This window comes from Sus scrofa, chromosome X (genome assembly GCF_054392235.1).
Source record: "Sus scrofa isolate SSC_HxYL_T2T_F1_AM1 chromosome X, Sscrofa_HxYL_maternal_Yorkshire_Landrace_v2.0, whole genome shotgun sequence".
Classification (NCBI taxonomy): domain Eukaryota; kingdom Metazoa; phylum Chordata; class Mammalia; order Artiodactyla; family Suidae; genus Sus; species Sus scrofa.
This window is the reverse complement of record NC_139401.1, coordinates 50,715,740-50,736,092: the sequence shown is the minus strand read 5'-3', so window position 1 is coordinate 50,736,092 and position 20,353 is coordinate 50,715,740. Positions and strand designations below refer to the sequence as shown.

Below are 20,353 nucleotides of genomic sequence, written 5' to 3'. Positions count from 1 at the left end.
ATTCCAATATCTATATCATTCTTGAATTAGTATCTCTTGGTTATATTTTCCCATATGAGTTGAAATTGTCCTGGTTTTGTATATGGTAAGTCATACTGAATTTTATCCTAGGCATTTTGAATATTCTAGGACTCTGCTGTCTTTTTAAAATCATATTTAGAATGTTAATATTTTGTTATAGGAGGTAACTGGCCTAGTTATTTTTACCTATAAGTTCTAACCTATCTTCTATGGTGCCTTTTTTTTTTTTTTTTTTTTTTTTGTCTTTCTATGGCTGCACCCGCGGCATATAGAGGTTTCCAGGCTAGGGGTCTAATTGGAGCTGTTGCTGCTGGCCTATGCCAGAGCCACAGCAACACCAGATCCGAGCCACGTCTGTGAATGATAGCCCAGCTCACGGCAAGGCTAGATCCTTAACCCACTGATCGAGAACAGGGATCGAATGCATAACCTCATGGTTCCTAGTTGGATTCGTTTCCGCTGCGCCATGACAGGAATTCCTATGCTGTCTTCTTTTAATGTCAGTTCAGTTGCATAGCCTCTGTAGTGCTCTTTGAATCCATCCCATATGTGGGTTTCCTAGTGGGTCTCAGCCTTGGGAAGATGTCTCAGTTCAGTTTTCATGTCTTTAGTATGCTGAATAGGATCAAATTCATGTATGCAAAGCTAACTGGTAAACCTAGAAGTTCAAAAGTAACTTTTCTCCATTCCTCCCTCCGTGCATTATCTCCAGTACTTTCTGATTCCCAGCAACTCCATTTTTTGGTCCTCAGCCAGAAACCTGGGATTTTAGTTACTCTGCTCTCTTGGTGCTCATTTACCACTGTGCATATATTCAGAGCCAAGCTTTGGGAGATTAGAGAGAACAGCAAAGCAACAATGATAGTCTTTACTCTCATGGAACCGTAACTCCACTAATCAGAAAGGAGGGATCCCCCTCCTCAGAGATTGGCTTCCATGAGCTTCCATAGACTCTGCCACAACAGGATTGCTTAGGGAAAGAGTACAGAGAAAAGGGGAAAATGTGAGATCTCTATACCTTGTGAGAATGTTGGAAGTTCTCTTTCCCATTTCTCATGCCAAAAGTAGAGCATTTCCTCTGGAGATCTCTCTTTGAATACCCCAGTGTCCTTGTCTAGGTTAACTGTGGGATACTAGATAGGAAAATTGGTAAACTCTCTGCCATTTTAATGGTAGACAGAATTTTGGTCTTATTCCCTGGTCACCTGCTACTATTTACTATTCAGAATTCTCAAATTGCTGCTCCATGCATTCTGTCCACCTTTTATGGATGGAGTAAATATAAATATGTTGAACCACTCTGCCCCCCAGTGCATAGCTGCAGATGTCTCTGCTTAGTTTTTTCCTCTATTTTTTATTTTTATGTTTATCTTCCTGGGAGTAACTCTTATATCTGCACTGCTTAGTGTATAGCCAGAGATTGGTCAGAGGTTGCAATGTAAATTTAAGGCAAGGAGTTCCCATTGTGGCTTAGTGGGTTAAGAGCCCGACTAGTATCCCTGAGGATGTGGGTTCAATCCCTGGCCTCACTTAGTGGGTTAAAAGGACTGTCACTGCCGTGAGCTGCTGTGTAGGTCGCAGATTTTGCTTGGATCTGGCATTGCTGCAGCTGTGATATAGGCCAGCAGCTGCAGCTCTGATTCAACCCCTAGCCTGGGAACTTCCATATGCCACAAGTGTGGCCATAAAAAATAATAATAAAATAAATCAATAAATTTGAGGCTATTTTCTATCTGACCCAGCTTTTATATTCCTCTAGGATTTCTCATGCCTCCTCTTTGCATGATCGGGCTCTGTCAGCCAGTTATATATGTATGATTTGGGCCCTCAAGTTTGTGCTGTGCAAGTGAAAATTTTCCAGTCAACCTGAAATATGTGGAGAATCGATCAAGCCTGCTATGGTTGTCTCACTTCCCATATCTCCCTGTTAACCTCAGGTTAATGCTTCTAAAGCTCCAAATCAAGTGAGTTCTCTATGGCAGCAGCAGTAGCAGCAAAGCTTACAGCTTTCTCAATCTGCCCTGCTACGGTTGAACTGCTGAGTAAAAAGAGCTGGTGCAAGGGTAACAGGATCAACCCTTGGCAAAAACACCACAAATTACACAGTTCTTAAAAGTTGAATAGTTTTCATGAATAATGCTTTGGATTTTGTTTTATGCCTTTTGACGAATTCCACATTTCTGAAATGGTTGTTTTTGAGAGCTTTGTCCAGTTTTATTACTGCTTTTGAGGGAGAGGATTTGATTACCTCTTCACTCTGTCATGCTGGAAGCCAGAATATTTTTTTTTTTTTTTTGTCTGTTATGGCCTCACCCTAGCATATGGAAGTTCCCAGGCTAGGAGTTGAATTGGAGCTGTAGCCACCGGCCTATACCACAGCTCACAGCAATACCAGATCCTTAACCCACTGAGCAAGGCCAGGAAACAAACCTGAGTCCTCATGGAAACATGTCAGGTTCATTACCACTGAGCTACAACAGGAACTCCCAGAAATTATTAGTATTATTATTTCTTTTTTTTAGGGCTGCACTTGCAGCACATGGAAGTTCTCAGGCTAGTGGTTGAATCAGAGCTGCAGCTGTTGGCCTACACCACAGCCACAGCAACACGGGGTCCTTAACCCACTGAGCGAGGCCAGGGATCGAACCCATGTCTTCATGGATATTAGTCAGGTTCATTACTGCTAAGCCATGATGGGCACTCCCAGAAATTATTTTTTAACAGGTAGGAAGGAAAGTATCTATTAAATTTCCCTTAAATTAACTTATTTATTAAAATGTTTTGATTGATTCCTAAGCAGACCTAATATGAAAATATTACTTCCCTAAGTGAAAACTGAATTATATTCATTTTCTTTTAAGAATTCTTTGAAGTCAGTGTGCAAAAATAGGGTTTTTCACACATACCTTCTAGTGGTTTTATTACTTCATTGACTATTACAGGACCAAGTGATTTCATATTTCTAGTTCTAATAGCAAGCTTTGAAAAAAGCTTGCTGAAATTTCATATTTTCCCCATTTGGCCAAGTTTGGTGGACACATTCGTTGGCCTTAACACAGCATTTTGTAAGCTGTCAGCAAGGAGTTAATGGGTGTTGCATGGTCAAATGGGAAATGTTGGAGTTAAACCATATCAAAACCAGTGTTTTCACTGTAGAACCTTCTTAGATCCTTTAATGTGCTAATATGAATTAAGAATTTTCAAGAAAGGAAATAACTATACATTTCCCCAAATATGTTTACCAGAGAACCCACTTTTCACAGAACACATTTTAAGAAGCACTGCATTAACATGTATACAGAGATCCACATCCATCTTACCTTGCCCACAGGGTTATATTTGTTTTGTGAGAGACATGAACTGATGCATGATATTATAGTGTAATGGTATCTACAGTGTAGGTGTGTGGTTAACTTATAATATGAGCATTGTGCTAAACTATGCAGAAAATAATTAACATTGCAGGCACAAGACTTATCTTTAGAAACGCTGTTTCCAAGGCTGGTCCTTGGCTGGTATATAGAAACTTGGTTTCTCTTTCTTCCTTAACTGATAAGTCAGGTTCACTTTGCCTAGATTGTTGCTGCAGATAATGTGATTTATGCCGAATATCTGTTCTCCTTCTTAGAGTCTGGCATTTTGGTACATGCCAGGCAGAAGATGCCTATGTGACCAGTCCCCAGTAAAAACTTTGGGCACTGAGTTGGGTTTCCCTAGCCAGAAACTTACTCATAGATTGATGCATTTTTTTTGTTGCTGAGAGAAAGGAGTATACTCAAGTGTGCTCCTTCACCATAGTAAGAGAGCATAAGGAAGTCTGTGCATGAATTTCTCTAGATTCCTTGCACTTTTTCTCTTGATCCTATTTTGCATCTTTATGCTGTAATAAACTTAGTCGTGAATACAACTGTGTACTGAGTCCTGTGAGACCTTCCATTGAATCACTGAATCTGTGGACTTGGAGAGCTCTGAAACATAATTGCATTACATAATCTTAGTCCTCAAAACATCTCTAAAGTAGACAGAAGTTAGTGTCTGTCTCTTATAGGCAAGGAGACTAAAGTTAGTGGAGTTAAACAAATCTGTCTGACTCCTCTAAGCCTTGGCTCTTCACTGTTATACTGCATTGCCTTCCAGTACCTGAAATTGTGTCTGCAATGGCTTGAAAGGAGGCAGTGGGAGATCATCCAGGGCAATAGTGGTCTGAAACTGCCCTATTCAGGAAGTAAGATTTGAGTTGGTCTTGAAAGGTAAATGGACTGAGTTAAAATTGATGGAGTGTTGAGAGTATTGTCAGTAGCTAGAACTGCATGATATAAAGGCATACAAATGGTGAAATATAAGATTTATTTGGGAGAAATTGAATGTAATAGGTGAAATGGAGGGTGTATATTAGGTTTTTCCCCCATGCTTAAAAAATTTTGGGGGGCAACTGTCACAGCTTATTTATGCTATAGTTTGATGTAAGATAATATCTAACATACTGTTTTGTATTTAAGCTTAATAAATGATGGAATGTTTAAGGATAATAAGATAATGTATGTTTGCATGGTCTGCAAAGACAATCATGACTACCAAGGACTTTGTCACCTAAACAAGTTGAAAACCCACTATTGTTAGTGTTAAGAAACTATTAAAATTTGAGGGTTTGGTTTTTTTTGTTTTGTTTTTTGAATAAAGGTGTGAAATGTTGAAAACAGTATTTAACTGGTACTAATTTGGTGGCAATGTGAAGAATGTATTGGCTAGAGCCCAGGGAATCAATCTGTTTAGATCATTGCCAGCATAGCAATACATGTATGAGATGATTAAGAGCTTAGAGAATTGTGGAAATGAAAACAGACAAGAGATGCTATATGGAATGAATTGTCATGATGTGGTGATAAACTAGATGTGTATGTGTTTGTAGGGAGATACAAAGGGTCTGATTCTGGGTGGTTTGGAGAAAATGTGGTATCTTTTAACAGAAATATGACATTTAGGCAAACTCTCATGCCAAGACCATGATAATTTGACTCCAGGTGTATTGAATTGAACAATTTACTGACACTGAATTGGAGAAACACATTTGAGAGTTGATTGTGAGGTTGGATTAAGAGAGAACAAAGTTTGAGGTAAAAGATGGAAACATTTGCAGATGAGTGATTACTGGAACTGTCTGAATGTAGGAATCACCTTGGGGGAAAAACAAGAGCACCAAGGACTGAATGAACTCTGATTTTATTCATTTCATCAATAAGAAATGAATATTAAAGAGCACCTTTGAAGTTAACAAGTTATGTTACCACCTATCATAAAACACATTTGTAGAGTACTTCTTTTATCTTTTTAGGGCCGCACCTATGGCATATAGAAGTTCCTAGGCTAGGGGTTGAGTCAGAGCTGCAGCTACTTGCCTACACCACAGCTCACAGCAATGCCGGATCCTTAACTCATTGAGTGAGGCCAGGGATCAAACCCACAACCTCATGGTTCCTAGTCAGATTCGTTTCTGCTGCGCCACAGTGGGAACTCCCTAACATACTTCTTTTATGTGCATTGGTTGGGTAATTGCTGGTTGTGAACTTTAATATGATATGAATAACTTTTAAAGTAACTCAATCAATAAATGTTCCTTCCAAGTGTAAAGTTAGGCACTGAATAGTTAGGCACTGAATAGCATTCAAGTAACATTTTTCCTTCTCATATGGCACATTGTTCTTGGTAACTTTTGGAAGGTATATATGTGTAGATCTTTCTGTTGCCTACTTAGGAGTAGTCTTGCCTCAGCCCCTGTTTCATTTAAATACTTATTTTGGTTAACAAAAACAAATACAGATACCGAGAGCAGAGTAGTGGTTACCAGAAGGGGAGGGTGAAATGGGTGAAGGGATCAACTGTATGGTGATGTGGTGGGCATGCTGTAGGGTGAAATAGAAATACAGTGTTGTACAGATCAAACATAATGTTATAGATCAGTGTTACCTCAATAAAAAACCCCAAATAAATAAATACTTGTTTTGGTTTGTTCATTATTTCTTCCTCCACTTGTTGGCTATTGTGCCACTAGTGCAGTAGCCAATCATTGGATTTCAGTTAAGGGCTCAAGATCACTTGTTCCACTAGATTTGTATACAAGAAAAAATCCTGACATTGGGTTTCCCATAGTGCAGAAGTGTTCTTAAATGAATGACATTCAAACTTAGCTCTATGTTAACAAGCTTTTTTTTTTTTTTTTTTTTTTTTTTTAGGAAACTAAAGGGAAATGAGCACAAAAACACTCTAAGATTAGCTGGGTGGGCAGAAATGCTGGCCCTAATATGTATATATTTCTGGCTCTCATCTCCTTTTTATTCATACAGCAAGTATGAACAGAGTAAGAACACAATCTATAAACACTTCAACTCCAAAGTCTTCCTCAACAGTGTTTGCTCACTGAAGTTGGAAGAAAATTAGATGAATGTGCAAGAGGGATAACAGGAAAAAAATGATACTTTTATTATAGACTGATCGTACGTCCTGGGGTTTTAAGTCTTAGAAAAGTAGGAATTCCAACAAGATTGGTATCTCATTTTGATATAACGTGGTAACCCTAAATCAGTAAAATTTATTTATTTATTTGCTTTTTTTTTTAGGGCCACACCCACGGCATATGGAGGTTCCCAGGCTAGGGGTCCAATCAGAGCTACAGCTGCCAGCCTACACCACAGCCACTGCAACACAGGATCCAAGCCACATCTGTGACATACATACATCACAGCTCATGGCAATGCCAGATCCTTAACCCACTGAGCGAGGCCAGGGATTGAACCCACAACCTCATGGTTCCTAGTGGGATTCGTTTCCACTGCACCATGATGGGAGCTCCCAGTAAGATTTATTTTTATAAAACTCTTTTGTATATGAGAATATGTCCCATTTAATTAATTAAACTCTTCTTATGCAATTTTCACTAGTATATTTCCATTTAATTTTTAATCTCCTTCAATCTAAACCTTCATTAGATCAGAAGTCATAGAGAACGACAGACTGTGTATAAATAAGCATTGAGATTATCATGTTCCTCCTTATTAAGCAGTTTTCTTATTTACTTTTCCCAGTTCATTGCATGGGTTGGCTGGTACAATAATCAGAATACCTGGGTTCTATAACCTCAGTTGTTTACCTTCTAGATTCCAGTCTCCCCATCACAAAAATAGAATACTTGCTGAACCTATATCACAAGTCTGTTATAAGTTTCAAAGAATAGAAAAGTGCTTTGAAAGTGTTAATATAGAGGTTTCTTGCATTATCTTTTACATTTTTCATGGTTTTCCACAATTAAAAAAAAAGTACCATAATGAAGAACCCATGTGGTTCAGTGACTTAAATATCTGGTGTTGTCACTGCAGTGGCTGAGGTTACTGCTGTGGTGTGGGTTTGATCCCTTACCTGGAACTTCGCATGCTTGACTACAGCCCCCAAAAAAGGTACCATAATAGTTGTACAAGAAATTTTCACATGCTTATTTAATTAAATCCCTGGCCATATTATTTTGCTTGTTTCACAACAGTTTCACAACTGTTTCCTAAAATTCATTTTAGACCCACTCTGTAAGTTTTGATTTATAAATCAGTGAGAGGAACTTATGAGTCTTTTCAATGAGAATGATTTATTAAGCATGTGTGATAAGTTCTAAATAATTTAAAGACTTAGTGTGGTGTTCAGATTAGGAAACTTTTCACTGATGGAGACATCTGTAATTGATTTTTTTCATCTATTTGGATATCTTGTGCTCCAGAACTAATGAAGCTCACAAACCATCTACCTCCTTGTTCTTGCTATTCTAGAAATACGTACTTTTTATCATTAATAAACAGAAATATCAGTTAAAAATTAAATGAGATTTTAGTTTTCTGAAGCTTGTTGAAACTCACTATGGTATATTGAAAAGAGAGCATTCTTATTTAGGCTTCAGAGCTCCAGGCCTGGTCCTGCTGGTAAGTAACTGTAGGAACTCAGGCGTGTCAGTTTACTTTCTCTGGGCCTCATTTCCCCATTATAAAACAAGTGATGTGGATTAGACTTCTGATGTTCTTTCCACTTTTAACTTTCTATAATTTTTTTAAAACTCTTCTAAGTATTTATCTGAGGAAATTTATGAAAAGCTTAGAGTTGATACTAATATTTTTGAGATACTATTTATTATATTTAACCTAAGGTGACTATATAATTTGACATCCAAACAAGAAGGAACTTTTGAGAGTGAAAGGGATTCTGTTAGTAATTATACCAGGACAGCAGCTTTAAATCGGAGCTATCCCAGATAAACTAGACTGTCTGGTTACCCTATCTGTACCCAATATGTAGTTCTGCATTACTAGCCATAAAAGAGTATTAATTTATCAATTTTAATTCATTTTCATGGTTTCTGTTTTTTTCCTTATAGATCCACCGTGTGTGGAAAGTAGTGCAGCATCATGCCAGCCATCTCCAGCTAGTAAAAAAGGGATGTTCACAGATGACTTACACAAACTGGTGGATGACTGGACAAAGGAAACAGTAGGAAATTCTCTTATTAAGCCAAGTTTAAACCAAATTAAACAGAGTCAACAGAAACTAGAGACAGACAACTGGAACAAAGTATATGAAGTAAGTTTTTTTATACCTGGTCCTATTTATTTATGAAAACTAAAACAATAAAAATTGATTCACTTAGGCCTGTGGATATAGTCACTGTGAGAGAGTGGTATGACTTGACAACATAGAGACATTTATCCTTGTATTGATTCATTATGTCTTTGAGAAAACTATCTTTTAGGCCAAGGGTCAGAAAACTTTTTCTAGGAAGGGGCCAGTTAGTAAATATTTCCAAGCTATGTGGTTGTAACTACTCAACGCTTCCAAAACAGCCATAGACAATACATAAAAGTGGGTGTGGCTTTGTTCCACTAAACCTTGGTTTGCAAAAAGAGATGGCAGGCCATAGATTGCTGATCCTTGTTTTATGCTATTATACCTTAAAAAAAAAAAAACCGTCAAGTTATCAAAAAAGAAAGCAAAGGGAGTGAGGATTAATTCAATCTTGTGGTGTAAGAACAGTTTGGACTTTGAGGAAAAGCTATCTTATGTTACTTGTACATCAGTATACCCAGAGCCCATAAGTAATCTTATGTATTCAGTATGAAAAAGAACTTTAAAGGTCTTTAAGCTAGAGCTTTATAGAAGATGTCTTAAGTTTATGGATGAAATATCTACTTAATTGTATATGGTCTTAGGTGTACATGCAGTTGAATGTACAAAGATGTCCACAGTGCATTCTGTAGTGGGAAGAATACAGGCTCATAGAATAGTATATATACTAATTATGTAAAATTATACACATTACATAGATATATATACATGAATATATGCATAGAAATAGGAAAAACCATTAAAATATGCTGGATGGTAGAATTTGGGCCTTAATTTTACTTTGTACTTTTCTGTTTTTGAATTTTTAAAGTAAGAATCATGTTTTCAAAATGAGTAAATCTAGGAGTTCCCTACTGGCTCAGCAGGTTAAAGATCCAGTATTGTCACTGTTGTGGCTTGGGTTGCAGCTGTGGCACAAGTTTGATTCCTGAACCGGGAATTTCCACGTGCTGTGGATATGGCAAAAAAAAAAAAAAAAGAGTAAATTTACTAAAATGTGAGTCAGGGCTTAGAATTTGAATCCATGTAACTAAGAGATATATCTGAGTGTGTGTCTGTTATGTTTGTGTACACGTGTGTGTGTGTAGTCATTGCATGTAGAAAGTCTAAAAATACATTCAGTGTTAACATTGAATAAAAATTTTCAAAAGCCTAGATTTTCCAAACTAGCAAGTAGTATATCTGCTTGAGGACTCTGTGTATTTATATTATTCCTGGCACCGATTTATACACAGATAGTATCACCATTGTAAAAATTAGAAGCCTTTAGAGGTAAATTTCAAAGTACAAATGCGTTGGCGCTGCCAGTGAGAGATCCTCTGAATACTGTTTGAATGGAGGCCTTTGTTGACAAATAGGAGGGTGGTTTATTGCAGTATAATGAGGGATGTTTGGAGGAAGAGTGAATAGAAGATGGAGTATGAATAAAAGTGGTAAAGGTCGGAGTTCCCGTCATGGCGCAGTGGTTAACGAATCCGACTAGGAACCATGAGGTTGCGGGTTCGATCCCTGGCCTTGCTCAGTGGGTTAAGGATCCGGCGTTGCCATGAGCTGTGGTGTAGGTCGCAGACGCGGCTCGGATCCTGCGTTGCTGTGGCTCTGGCGTAGGCCGGTGGCTACAGTTCCCATTCGACCCCTAGCCTGGGAATCTCCATATGCCTTGGGAGCAGCCCTAGAAAAGGCAAAAAGACAAAAAAAAAAAAAAAGTGGTAAAGGTCTTTATATAGACTTGGGTTCCAGTGTCAACTCAGTCATTTACTAGTTGTGTGACTTTAGACAAGGCATTTGTGCCTCAGTTTTCATGTCTTTAAAATAGGGATAATACCTTCCTGTGTGGCATTGCTGTGAGGATTAAATAAGGTAACGTCTATGGAGTGCCTAGCACAAAGTAGTATCCTATTTATGCTATTTTTGTATTTTTAGGTTCAGTTGATTATATCTTTGTGTGGAGAGCTCATTGCACTATCTAATGTTCTTGCATGTTCTGTAGTCTTAGAAAGTTTTGTCACAATTATGTGCTAGGTCCTTTACTATGTGCCAAGCCCTATGTTAGGTACTGTGTTTGATTAGCAAAATTGAGTATGTTCTCTGTATAGGACTTATATTCTAGTGGGACAGTTAGATGTGAACAGACTTGTATAAGTAAATGTAAATTGCAGCTGTAATAAGGACTACAAATGAGAGATTATAGGATACTATACAGTAAGGTCAAGGAGTTCCTATTGTGGCACAGTGGGAAACAAATCTGTTTAGGAACCATGAGGTTGCAGGTTCAATCTCTGGCCTCACTCAGTGGGTTAAGGATCTGGCGTTGCTCTGAGTTGTGGTGTAGGCTGGCAGCTGTAGCTCTGATTAGACTCCCTAGCCTGGGAATATCCATATGCTGCCGGTGTGGCCCTAAAAAGCAAAAAAAAAGGGGGGGGGAAGTCAAGAAAAGCTTCCTTAAGAAGATGATGTTTGAGCAGAGATCTGAAGGATGAGTTAAGTGTTAACTATGTGAAAGGGGGCGGGAATATGATTCTAAACAGAAAGAATGGCATATGCAGAAGCCCCTTATGGGGAAAGGCACCGTGAAAGGACTGAAAGCAGGTCCACTAGCCCGAAATGAGGAAAGCAGAGAGGAGTTGCTATAGAGTGAATCTAACTAAGGAGATAGGTAGGGTCTTAAAAGTGATGATGATAAGGAACTTTGTCTTTATTTTAAGGGAGATGGATAGTCCTTGAAGCCCCAAAGTTGATATGATCAGATTTGCTTTTTGAAAAGGTCACTCTGGCTTAAAGTAAGAAGAAAGATTATTGAAGATAAGGGTAGATAATGGTAAACCTGTTAAGAGCTAGTCACAGTAGTCTCAATAAAGAGAAGTTGAACAACTTGATAAATCAACTATACTTCATTTGAAAGAGAGAGAGAGAAGTTGAGATGAAGAGAAGTGAATAGATCCCAAGAAATGTTTAAGGGATAAAAATGGACCAGATTTAGTAATAGAATTAATGTTTTGGCAGAGGGGATGTGTGAAGGCTAGGTTTCTGGCTGGTGTAACTGGCTGTCATTCCAGTAACCAATCATCACGATGGGGAACATAAGCAGGCAGTGTTATAAGCAGTCAGTGTGTGTTTTGGTAGGCGAAAGATCATATGCTTGTTTTTAGTCACTTGAATCTGAGGTTCCTTTTAAATATCCAGGAGAAGATTAAATATAACAAGTCATCTCCAATTCATTCTTTTTAAAAAATAAAAATCACATTATTATTGTTTGTAAATGAAAAATATTTGTTATAGAACTTAATCAATGCAGAAAAGTACAAAAATTTAAAAGGGAGTTCCCTTGTGGTGCAGCAGGTTAAGGATCTAGTGTTGTTTGCTGTGGCGCAGGTTCAATCCCTGGCCTGGGAATTTCCACCTGCTAAGGGTGCGGCCAAAAAAAAAAAAAAAAAAAAGATAAAATACCACCTTTTTTTTTTTTGTCTTTTGTCTTTTTTGTTGTTGTTGTTGTTGTTGTTGCTATTTCTTGGGCCGCTCCCGCGGCATATGGAGGTTCCCAGGCTAGGGGTTGAATCGGAGCTGTAGCCACCGGCCTACGCCAGAGCCACAGCAACGCGGGATCCGAGCCGCATCTGTGACCTACACCACAGCTCACGGCAACACTGGATCGTTAACCCACTGAGCAAGGCCAGGGATCGAACCCGCAACCTCATGGTTCCTAGTCGGATTCGTTAACCACTGCGCCACGACGGGAACTCCAAATACCACCTTTAAATTCCACCACCCAAAAGTAATAATCACTAATTTTAGATAAACATCATTTCAGATATCAATGTCTGTATATAGATACATAGAAATAGCTTTATAAATGTATGATCATAATATATGTGCTATTTTTTAAATCAGAGGTATTTAATTTTAACAGAACAAAAATATTGACATGAAAAAGGGATCGCTGGACTTTAAATAAATTTTTTTTTCACCTCAAGACATCTTGTTATTCATTCTTGAGTCAAGCTAAAAACCTTTATCCTAACTTTAGTTTGAAACTTTAGTTGAAAGGGTTTTAGCTTGACCATTAATTTAGAAGAACTAAAAATTTGAAATTTATACGAAGCTCTCCTTTAAGTAAGAATTATTTACTCCCATTTAGACATTATTCCCAAGTGCATAAAATTTCAGTAATCTCTATAATACACATAATCATAATACTAAATGATGAAAGTCAGCAGGAATATATTTTCTTAGTACTGCCAAAAACAGTTTTCTTGAGTTTAAATTTCCAAAAATATAACGGAAATGTCAGACTTTTTTTTTTTCATTTTTTTGTTTTTTTGCCTTTTCTAGGGCTGCTCCCAAGGCATATGCAGGTTCCCAGGCTACGCTGCAGCCACAGCAACATGGGATCTGAGCCACGTCTGAGACCTACACCACAGCTCACGGCAACACCGGATCCTTAACCCACTGAGCAAGGCCAGGGATTGAATCCACAACCTCATAGTTCCTAGTCAGATTCGTTAACCACTGTGCCATGATAGGAACTCCCAGGAAATGTCAGGCTTTAAATAGTGAGTAGAAGGGGGTAGGGAGATGACATTTCTTGAGCACCTACTTTATGCCAGGCTCTTTCCATTGTGCCACACTAAATCATGCTGTTCTGTCTCCGTAGAATTATATAGTAAGATGGGCTTTTGTCTGTGGCCCTGAATGAGAAGAATTCCTAGGACTGGCAGAAGGAAGTAAAAAATAGAAGAGTAGTGCTAAAATGAGGAAATGAGACCCTAAACTGTGAACAGAGATTTAGTAGAGGCCTTGGAGTTAGCTGGAACTAACTCCTCACCTTACTGTTAACTTGCTAAGTGGTGTTGGGTATTATCAATTTTGAGCTTCTGTTTCCTCATCTAAAAATGCCTCCCTTGTAGGGCACTTACGAAGGTGAAATGAAATTAGGTATATATCTATGCTTAGCATACAGAAAAGTACTCAAAAAATGGTAGCCACTCAGAATAATAAGGGGAGAATAGTAAACCAAAAAGGGATATAGATGGGTGAAAGTATCCACCAAATAAACTGATCTTTTGTTTTTATTTTTGTTTTCGTTAGAATACTCCATCTACTATGGGCTACACATCAACATGGATTTCTTCTATGTCCCAAATCCGTGGAGCTGTCCCAACCTCCTTGCCACAAGGACTCACACTCCCTTCATTTCCTGGGCCATTATCATCATATGGAATGCCCCATGTTTGTCAATATAATGCTGTAGGAGGGCCAGGTTATCCAGTACAGTGGGTAGGAATTTCAGGAACACCACAACAGTCTGTAGTAATTCCTCCCCAGTCTGGGGGACCATTCCAGCCAGGGATGAATTTGCAGGCATTTCCAGCTTCATCAGTGCAAAATCCATCCACAATCCCTCCTGGTCCCAAGTGAATCATAGTAGATGATGAAGAAAAGGGAGATTTTTTTTCAGAGTTATTTCCGGGACACCTAAGATAGTAAACTTTCTTCTTCTTGGGTTCTGCCACATTTCCCCTCATTTTGAGTTTACTTTCCACTGTATTTTTTGTTCCAATGTAGTATTTGATATAGCACATCATCCTATAGAACTGTGCAGTTTGTACATAGAACACTGCACACAGAAATGTTTTTTCACTTCAAATCCTATCCTCTTTGATACTTGATTTTTTAAAAATACCGTTCAGAATGCTTTAAAAAGCTCAGCTTGAGCAATACCATTTCCAGGACACTTTTCATGCATTGCTGAGAAGCCCCCATTTTTTATTGCTGCTCTCTGCAGCTGGATGATACTTTTCTTTAAAAGTTGTAAAAACTATTTACATTGATATTCCCCAAATGTGGACAAAGTGAGACCCTCCAACAGCCAGAGTCTTATGGGATTCTTCACATCTTTATCTTAGGTTTACCTTTCACAGAAGGCAGGGTAACTTGCTGCAGGAAATGTTTTGGTGTATAAAATTGGAATAACTTTGTCAACCAGTATAGAACATGAGCCCTTTTTAATGTGATTTTCTTCCCGTCATCACAGCAGTAGGAGTGAAACCTTGTTTTAGGTGAGGCGGAGAGAAAGGAAAAAAACAGAACTGTAACAGTTCCTTGATTTCTGCAGATACTGTAGCTGCTTTAGGATTTCCATAGTAATTCAAAGTAGCTATCTCCTTGTTTCTCATATGCACACTGCATTGTTTTGAGCATCTGAGAGGCATTGGTTTGGCTTCCATTCTTTTGCAAGGGATATATTGCAGCTGATATGGATCTCATTTGGGGGGAATCTTTATATTCCTAACAAAGAGGATTCAAGTTACACCTCTATTAATCTGTTCTTCTAAAGTGAAATTTACTTGACACAGTAGGTTTTGTAGGTTTTGAAACTTACACATGAAACACTGGCTTTACAGGGTTCTAAGAGATGTGGGGTATACACTGTCCTGCAGTAGATAGTAGACCCTCAAAGGATACTATTTAAGTTGCCCTTAGCTTTTTTTTGGGGGGGATTACCATTTTTTTGGTTATAGTTTCTTGTTAGTATCTATAGCATCTTAGATGATTTTAGGTCTTAGATGACTTTGGCAGCCTCTTTAGAATCTGAGAGAGATCACTGTCAAGTTGCACTTTACTGGGTTTTATCCAGTTTTAGGAGGAGGGGAGGCAATGTCAAAATATACACTTTTGGTTTTCAAGAAGGTTAACTGTAATAATCTTAAAAGGCTAGTCACAGAGTTACCTAATGCTCAGTCTGTGAAACCCAAATATAATTCTAAAATGGTATTTATTGACTGCCACATATAAACATAAAAATACTTACTTTCCACTCTGAACAGTTCAAGGTCATTTCTAGTACACATTTACCTAATAATGAATTCTGTCTATTGGTTAACATTCCAAATGATCACCCAACATTTCTGTTGATAGATTTTCCTTCATATTCCTCTAAAAACTTTACCCCGTGATCTTGCCAAGTAATGAGGAAACATTGGGTGTACTTTTTTTTGCACAGTCTTTGCAACATTCAGTATCCTTTTTTTAATGTGTCTTATATTGCTTACCTGAGGATCACACTCAGCATCATGAAGATTCTGTTGCTATTATTCGGAGCATCCAAGGCAGCATTTTGAGAATTGCTGTTAATAAGAGCTACAATATCTTTTCATAAAGCATACTTTTGGTTTGGACAAGTCTTTCTAAATCTTATGTACTGATTCTTCAAATTTCTTCTACAGTATTGGTTTGCAAGTTGAAGTGATTTTAGGACATTAGTGTAATGCAAATTTTTGCACTGCAGTGTTTTCCATGTATACAAAAACAATGTGCCTAAAATCTGTAATTCTTTAAAACTGCTTACGTTTCATTGTAAGAGTTGGCTTTGTGTAATTACACTGAGACTTACAACCTATAAAGTAAAAATACTGCAGGCTTTATGATCCCTTTCTCAAGTTGCAGTCCTTTTAAACAGTGTACCCCAGGATGAAAAAAGCTCCATGGATGACATGCACAATTACATTTATTAATGGCTGCTCTACATCATAGGTCCACCTCTGTTTTATGTATAATTCACATTCTTTTGCCTGCAGACTTTTGCAGTGCCTTGTAATATTTAGAATCTTTTCAGATTTTTTTCTGGAAAGAAAAGTAGTCTTCTAAAGTTTGAAGATGGTGAATATTATACTGCTGTCTCCATGCTGTCCGCAGCAGTTGGGTTAACATATATGTTATGTATACATTATGTATATGTGACATGTGTAAGTTTAAAAATACAGAAAAAAAGTGAGTTTGTGCAGAAATGAAGAAAACAGTGTTATTCACATCACTGTGGGTTAAGTTATTTTTTCCATTACTTAAATGTTTGATTCAGATTATAGTCACTTTGACTGTAAATATTAGCTTGTTTTCTATTTAGGGGTTCTGCATTATTTCATAATCTTGCTAAATCATATAATACTGCTGTTTTCATCCTTGCTGAGGTACTTTTCCTTCCCAGAAAAAATTAACTCTTGAGGCAAAGCTCAGAAATTTCCCTTCTTACTTAACAAAGAGCCTACTCTATAACCAGGGCCTTCTTATTTCCAATATACACACAAACCTGTCCTTCCCATTTTCCTTCTCGTAGAAGAAAAAGAGGTTATATGAAATCATCCTGCTTATAAAGTTTATTTGGGGGGACAATCTGTATGTACAACCAAAATGTTTACTTCTCAGAGTGCAAGTCTGATGAATAGTACTGTATCTACATATGTGGCAATGTGAGCATTTCATCATGAAGTACCTGCTGCTATGTTTGTGAAGTTGGGTATAACATCAAATGAATATGAAACCAGTATTGGTGTAAATCTAATGAAAATAACCCTATATATATTTGTAGCAGTCTTGCATCTCTATTTAAGGCAATCTGCCATAGTATAACAAATACCCATTTCATTTTTCATCCTTTTCTTGCCAGTTTTTTTTTTATCAAGCATGAATTCTAATGATTTGATAGCAAAATTATCTGTGAAAGTTTAAAAGGCACTTTTCTGCTGCAATTTTTGGATTGAGTTTGGAGTGTTATGTACAGTATGATGGGACGTATCATTTCAGAAACCCTAGATTTAATTCCAGTCCAATTACATTTGTTTATCTACCTCGTTTTCAGTGCTGTTTTGGGGTACACATGTAAACACTGCCTGTGAAACTCCCTTTTTTGCCTTGATTCTCAGTATTCTTTCAGGTTATAAATCTGGCCTGCCTTCTAGTCACAGTGCTAACTATGAGTTTGAAATGAGAGGGACCATCACTCTGCCACCAATCTATGTTTAAGTGATGGGAGCCATGTGCCTCTGTGAAATAAGCTTTGGGGATTTGGGGATGGAGAGCAGAGAAACAAATCCAACTGGTGGTAATATAGGAGTTTATTGTAGGAGTTAGTTGTAAAATAAACAAATGGTAAGAAAGTACCTAAATTAGACAGTCCAGTGCCTGTAATTTCGCATCTTTTACTAGAGATGCATTTCTTGTCTGTGTGCCTAAAGGGCTATAGGTTGAAGTTGCTTTAACTAATTACAATGAAATATTTGACAAATCTTACAGCAGTGGCCTCTCATTCAGCATATTAGCATACTGCTAGGTATTTGCAGTGATATTTTATTACCTTAAAATGGCCACATGCTTTTAGTTGAATTATAGTTGTAATTGTTTATCCAATCTCTAAAGTTTATCGGAGGCATTAACTTTTTTTTTTTGCTGTCTTCTGAGTGATGAAAATGATGCATTCCTTTTTTCCTTTCCAGAAAACTGAGCAAATGTTTGTAAACTACATGTTCTTTGTTTCACATCTTTACTGTAACACTACAGCATATTTAATGTTAGTAAATACTGTATTTCAGACTTCACGCACAAGTAACATTCCTAAAGCATATGTGCCATTAGTTTGGGATTCAGTTTTGGGATTCTGTTTCAGAAAAATCTGGAGATATTTGAGGTGGTGCGAAGGCCTTGTTTTAGAATAAGAGTGTTCATTTTTCATCCTGTAGTTTACTGGTGACTTGTTTTTCCCCCTTTTATTTAGAAGATGAACCAGTAAGGGTGGGCGGCGTAGAAAAGGTCATTGATTTGGTATATGTAATTTCTAGTGGTTGAAATTTTAAAAACACAAAAACAATACAAACTGTAAAATGGTGATACTCAAACTTGGTAAAGTCCTTTGAAGTGAAATTAGTATGAAATTTTTATAGAGCCAAATGCTTTCAGGTCACCCTGGAAATAGTCTTTGTATGTGAAGGATGAACACAAACATTTGGTCAGGGACCTTGACAGCCAACATAGGCAGGGGCCTGGGATAGTAACTAGGTTACACTGAAGTTATTTTCAACTGAGATAGCTGGGAGATTATCAACAGCTCCCATTCTGGAAGGTTTTCTTTTAATTAAAAAAAGCAAAAAGGCTAAAAGTCAAGCAAGAAGGGAAGAGAGAAACTGGGCTCTTGAGAGGAAAAAAAATGTGCCAGTGTAAAATAAAACTCCTAAATGTGTGCTTGTCATCCTTTCAGGGTGTTTTTTTGCTTTGTTTTGTTTTAAGTTGCATTTCTTCTCCACTGTAATTTAAGATTTCAGATTGAGGTTGGTGGTCCAGAACATACCCTCAGCAGAAATAGTGACTGATTGGAAAGTGCAGTTGTTCAAGGTCTGTCATGCTCAAACACTTAAAGCTGTAATTTGTTTGATATGAATATTAAGCATGTAGACCTAGTGCAGCATGGGAACCACTCAGGAAGTTTATGCAATTAATAAACTTTCATGCATAATTTACTATGAAGTATGCAGAATTTCAGCCACTTCTCTACACTTAACATTTAGTTGTATAAGTGAACTCTCCTTTCTTAATTGGGGAATGTAGCATTATATGGAATGTTGTTAAACCTAATTTTAATCCTTCTTGACATTAACTTTTTTTTTTCTTTGGGGTAAACCAAGTGATCTGCCTTTAAGCAGTTGTCTGGTTTTGGTTCTTTGAAACTGTGATTTTTTTTATTTCATTTGTACCCAACCATTGTTAAGTATTTTGTTTTATTTCCTGGAAATTTTGTTTTGAAACAGAAAATAAAGGCTGTGTTAAAATGAGTATGTTATCTTATTAAAATGCTGTCATAGTCACCGCAATCATCTGGCTTAAACTGGTTCTTCATTTACCAAATCTAATTTAGCAGATTTTAAAACTTTAGTTCTGTATATATGCTGGCTGAACAAACTAACCAAGCTGTGTGTTACCTCTTGATTTATAACTCCAACAAAGTTTGAGTTGGACCTCTCCTCACTTGTCAATAAGCCATAACTGTTGACAATCACTATGATTTACTGAGTACCTATGTTAGTTAGGCCTGTGATTTTTTCTTTTTGGCCATACCTGTGGCATGTGGAAGTTCTAGCACCACAGTTGTAACCAGAGCCACAGAAGTGATAGCACCGGATCCTTAACTTGCTGAGCCACAAGGGAACTCCAAGCCTGTGATATTTTTAATTCACGAAACAATCCTATAAGCTAGATTTGTTACTATCTCTACAGAGAAAATTTGAGGATCAGAGAGAGAAAGAATTTACCAAGGTAACATAGCTAATAAATGGTGAAGTCTGGATCTAAACCCAGGTCTGACTCCAAAGCTCATGGAAAAAAACCTGTCAGATATACTGTAAGAATAATAATCAAAATACATTTGGACGGAGCTCCCATTGTGGCTCATCAGTAACAAACCTGACTAGTATCCATAAGGATGCAGGTTCGATCCCTGGCCTTGCTCAGTGGGTTAAAGGATCCGGTATTGCCATGAGCTGTGGGATAGGTCAAGACACAACTTGGATCCCGTGTTGCTGTGGCTGTGGTGTAGGCTGGCAGGTGCAGCTCTAATTCGACCCTCAGCCTGAGAACTTCCATATCCTGCAGATGCAGCCCTAAGAAGCAAAAACCAAACAAAGAGACCATTTAGACTAGGTTTTCAACTATTATGATTAATATATACCCTTTTCATATATATTTTATGAGGTTATATCCAGTGCCTGTTTTACAATTTTAGGAGCAGCAATATATGTTTATGGTACAAGCAAGGATTCAAAATGTGTCCTTTGCACAAACCTATTAGAGTATTTCCTTCCATACTGACAGTGTTTATGGCCAACCTTCAGAAAAAAAAGTGCGTTTGGAAATCTCCCTT

General features: G+C 37.6%; 1 protein-coding gene across 14 annotated transcripts in view; it reads left to right on the top strand.

Annotated features, from left to right (window-relative positions):
* WNK3 (WNK lysine deficient protein kinase 3) overlaps positions 1 to 19,268 on the top strand; it is a 175,966-nt gene extending 156,698 nt beyond the window's left edge. For all 14 annotated transcript variants that reach the window (XM_085007960.1, XM_085007957.1, XM_013986188.3 and 11 more), the window contains 2 exons: positions 8,429 to 8,631; positions 13,759 to 19,268. In XM_085007960.1, coding sequence (XP_084864086.1) covers positions 8,429 to 8,631; positions 13,759 to 14,088 — 533 coding nt within the window. In that variant the 3' untranslated portion in view covers positions 14,089 to 19,268. The remainder of the gene's footprint in view (positions 1 to 8,428; positions 8,632 to 13,758) is intronic.
* Positions 19,269 to 20,353: the final 1,085 nt, after the last annotated feature.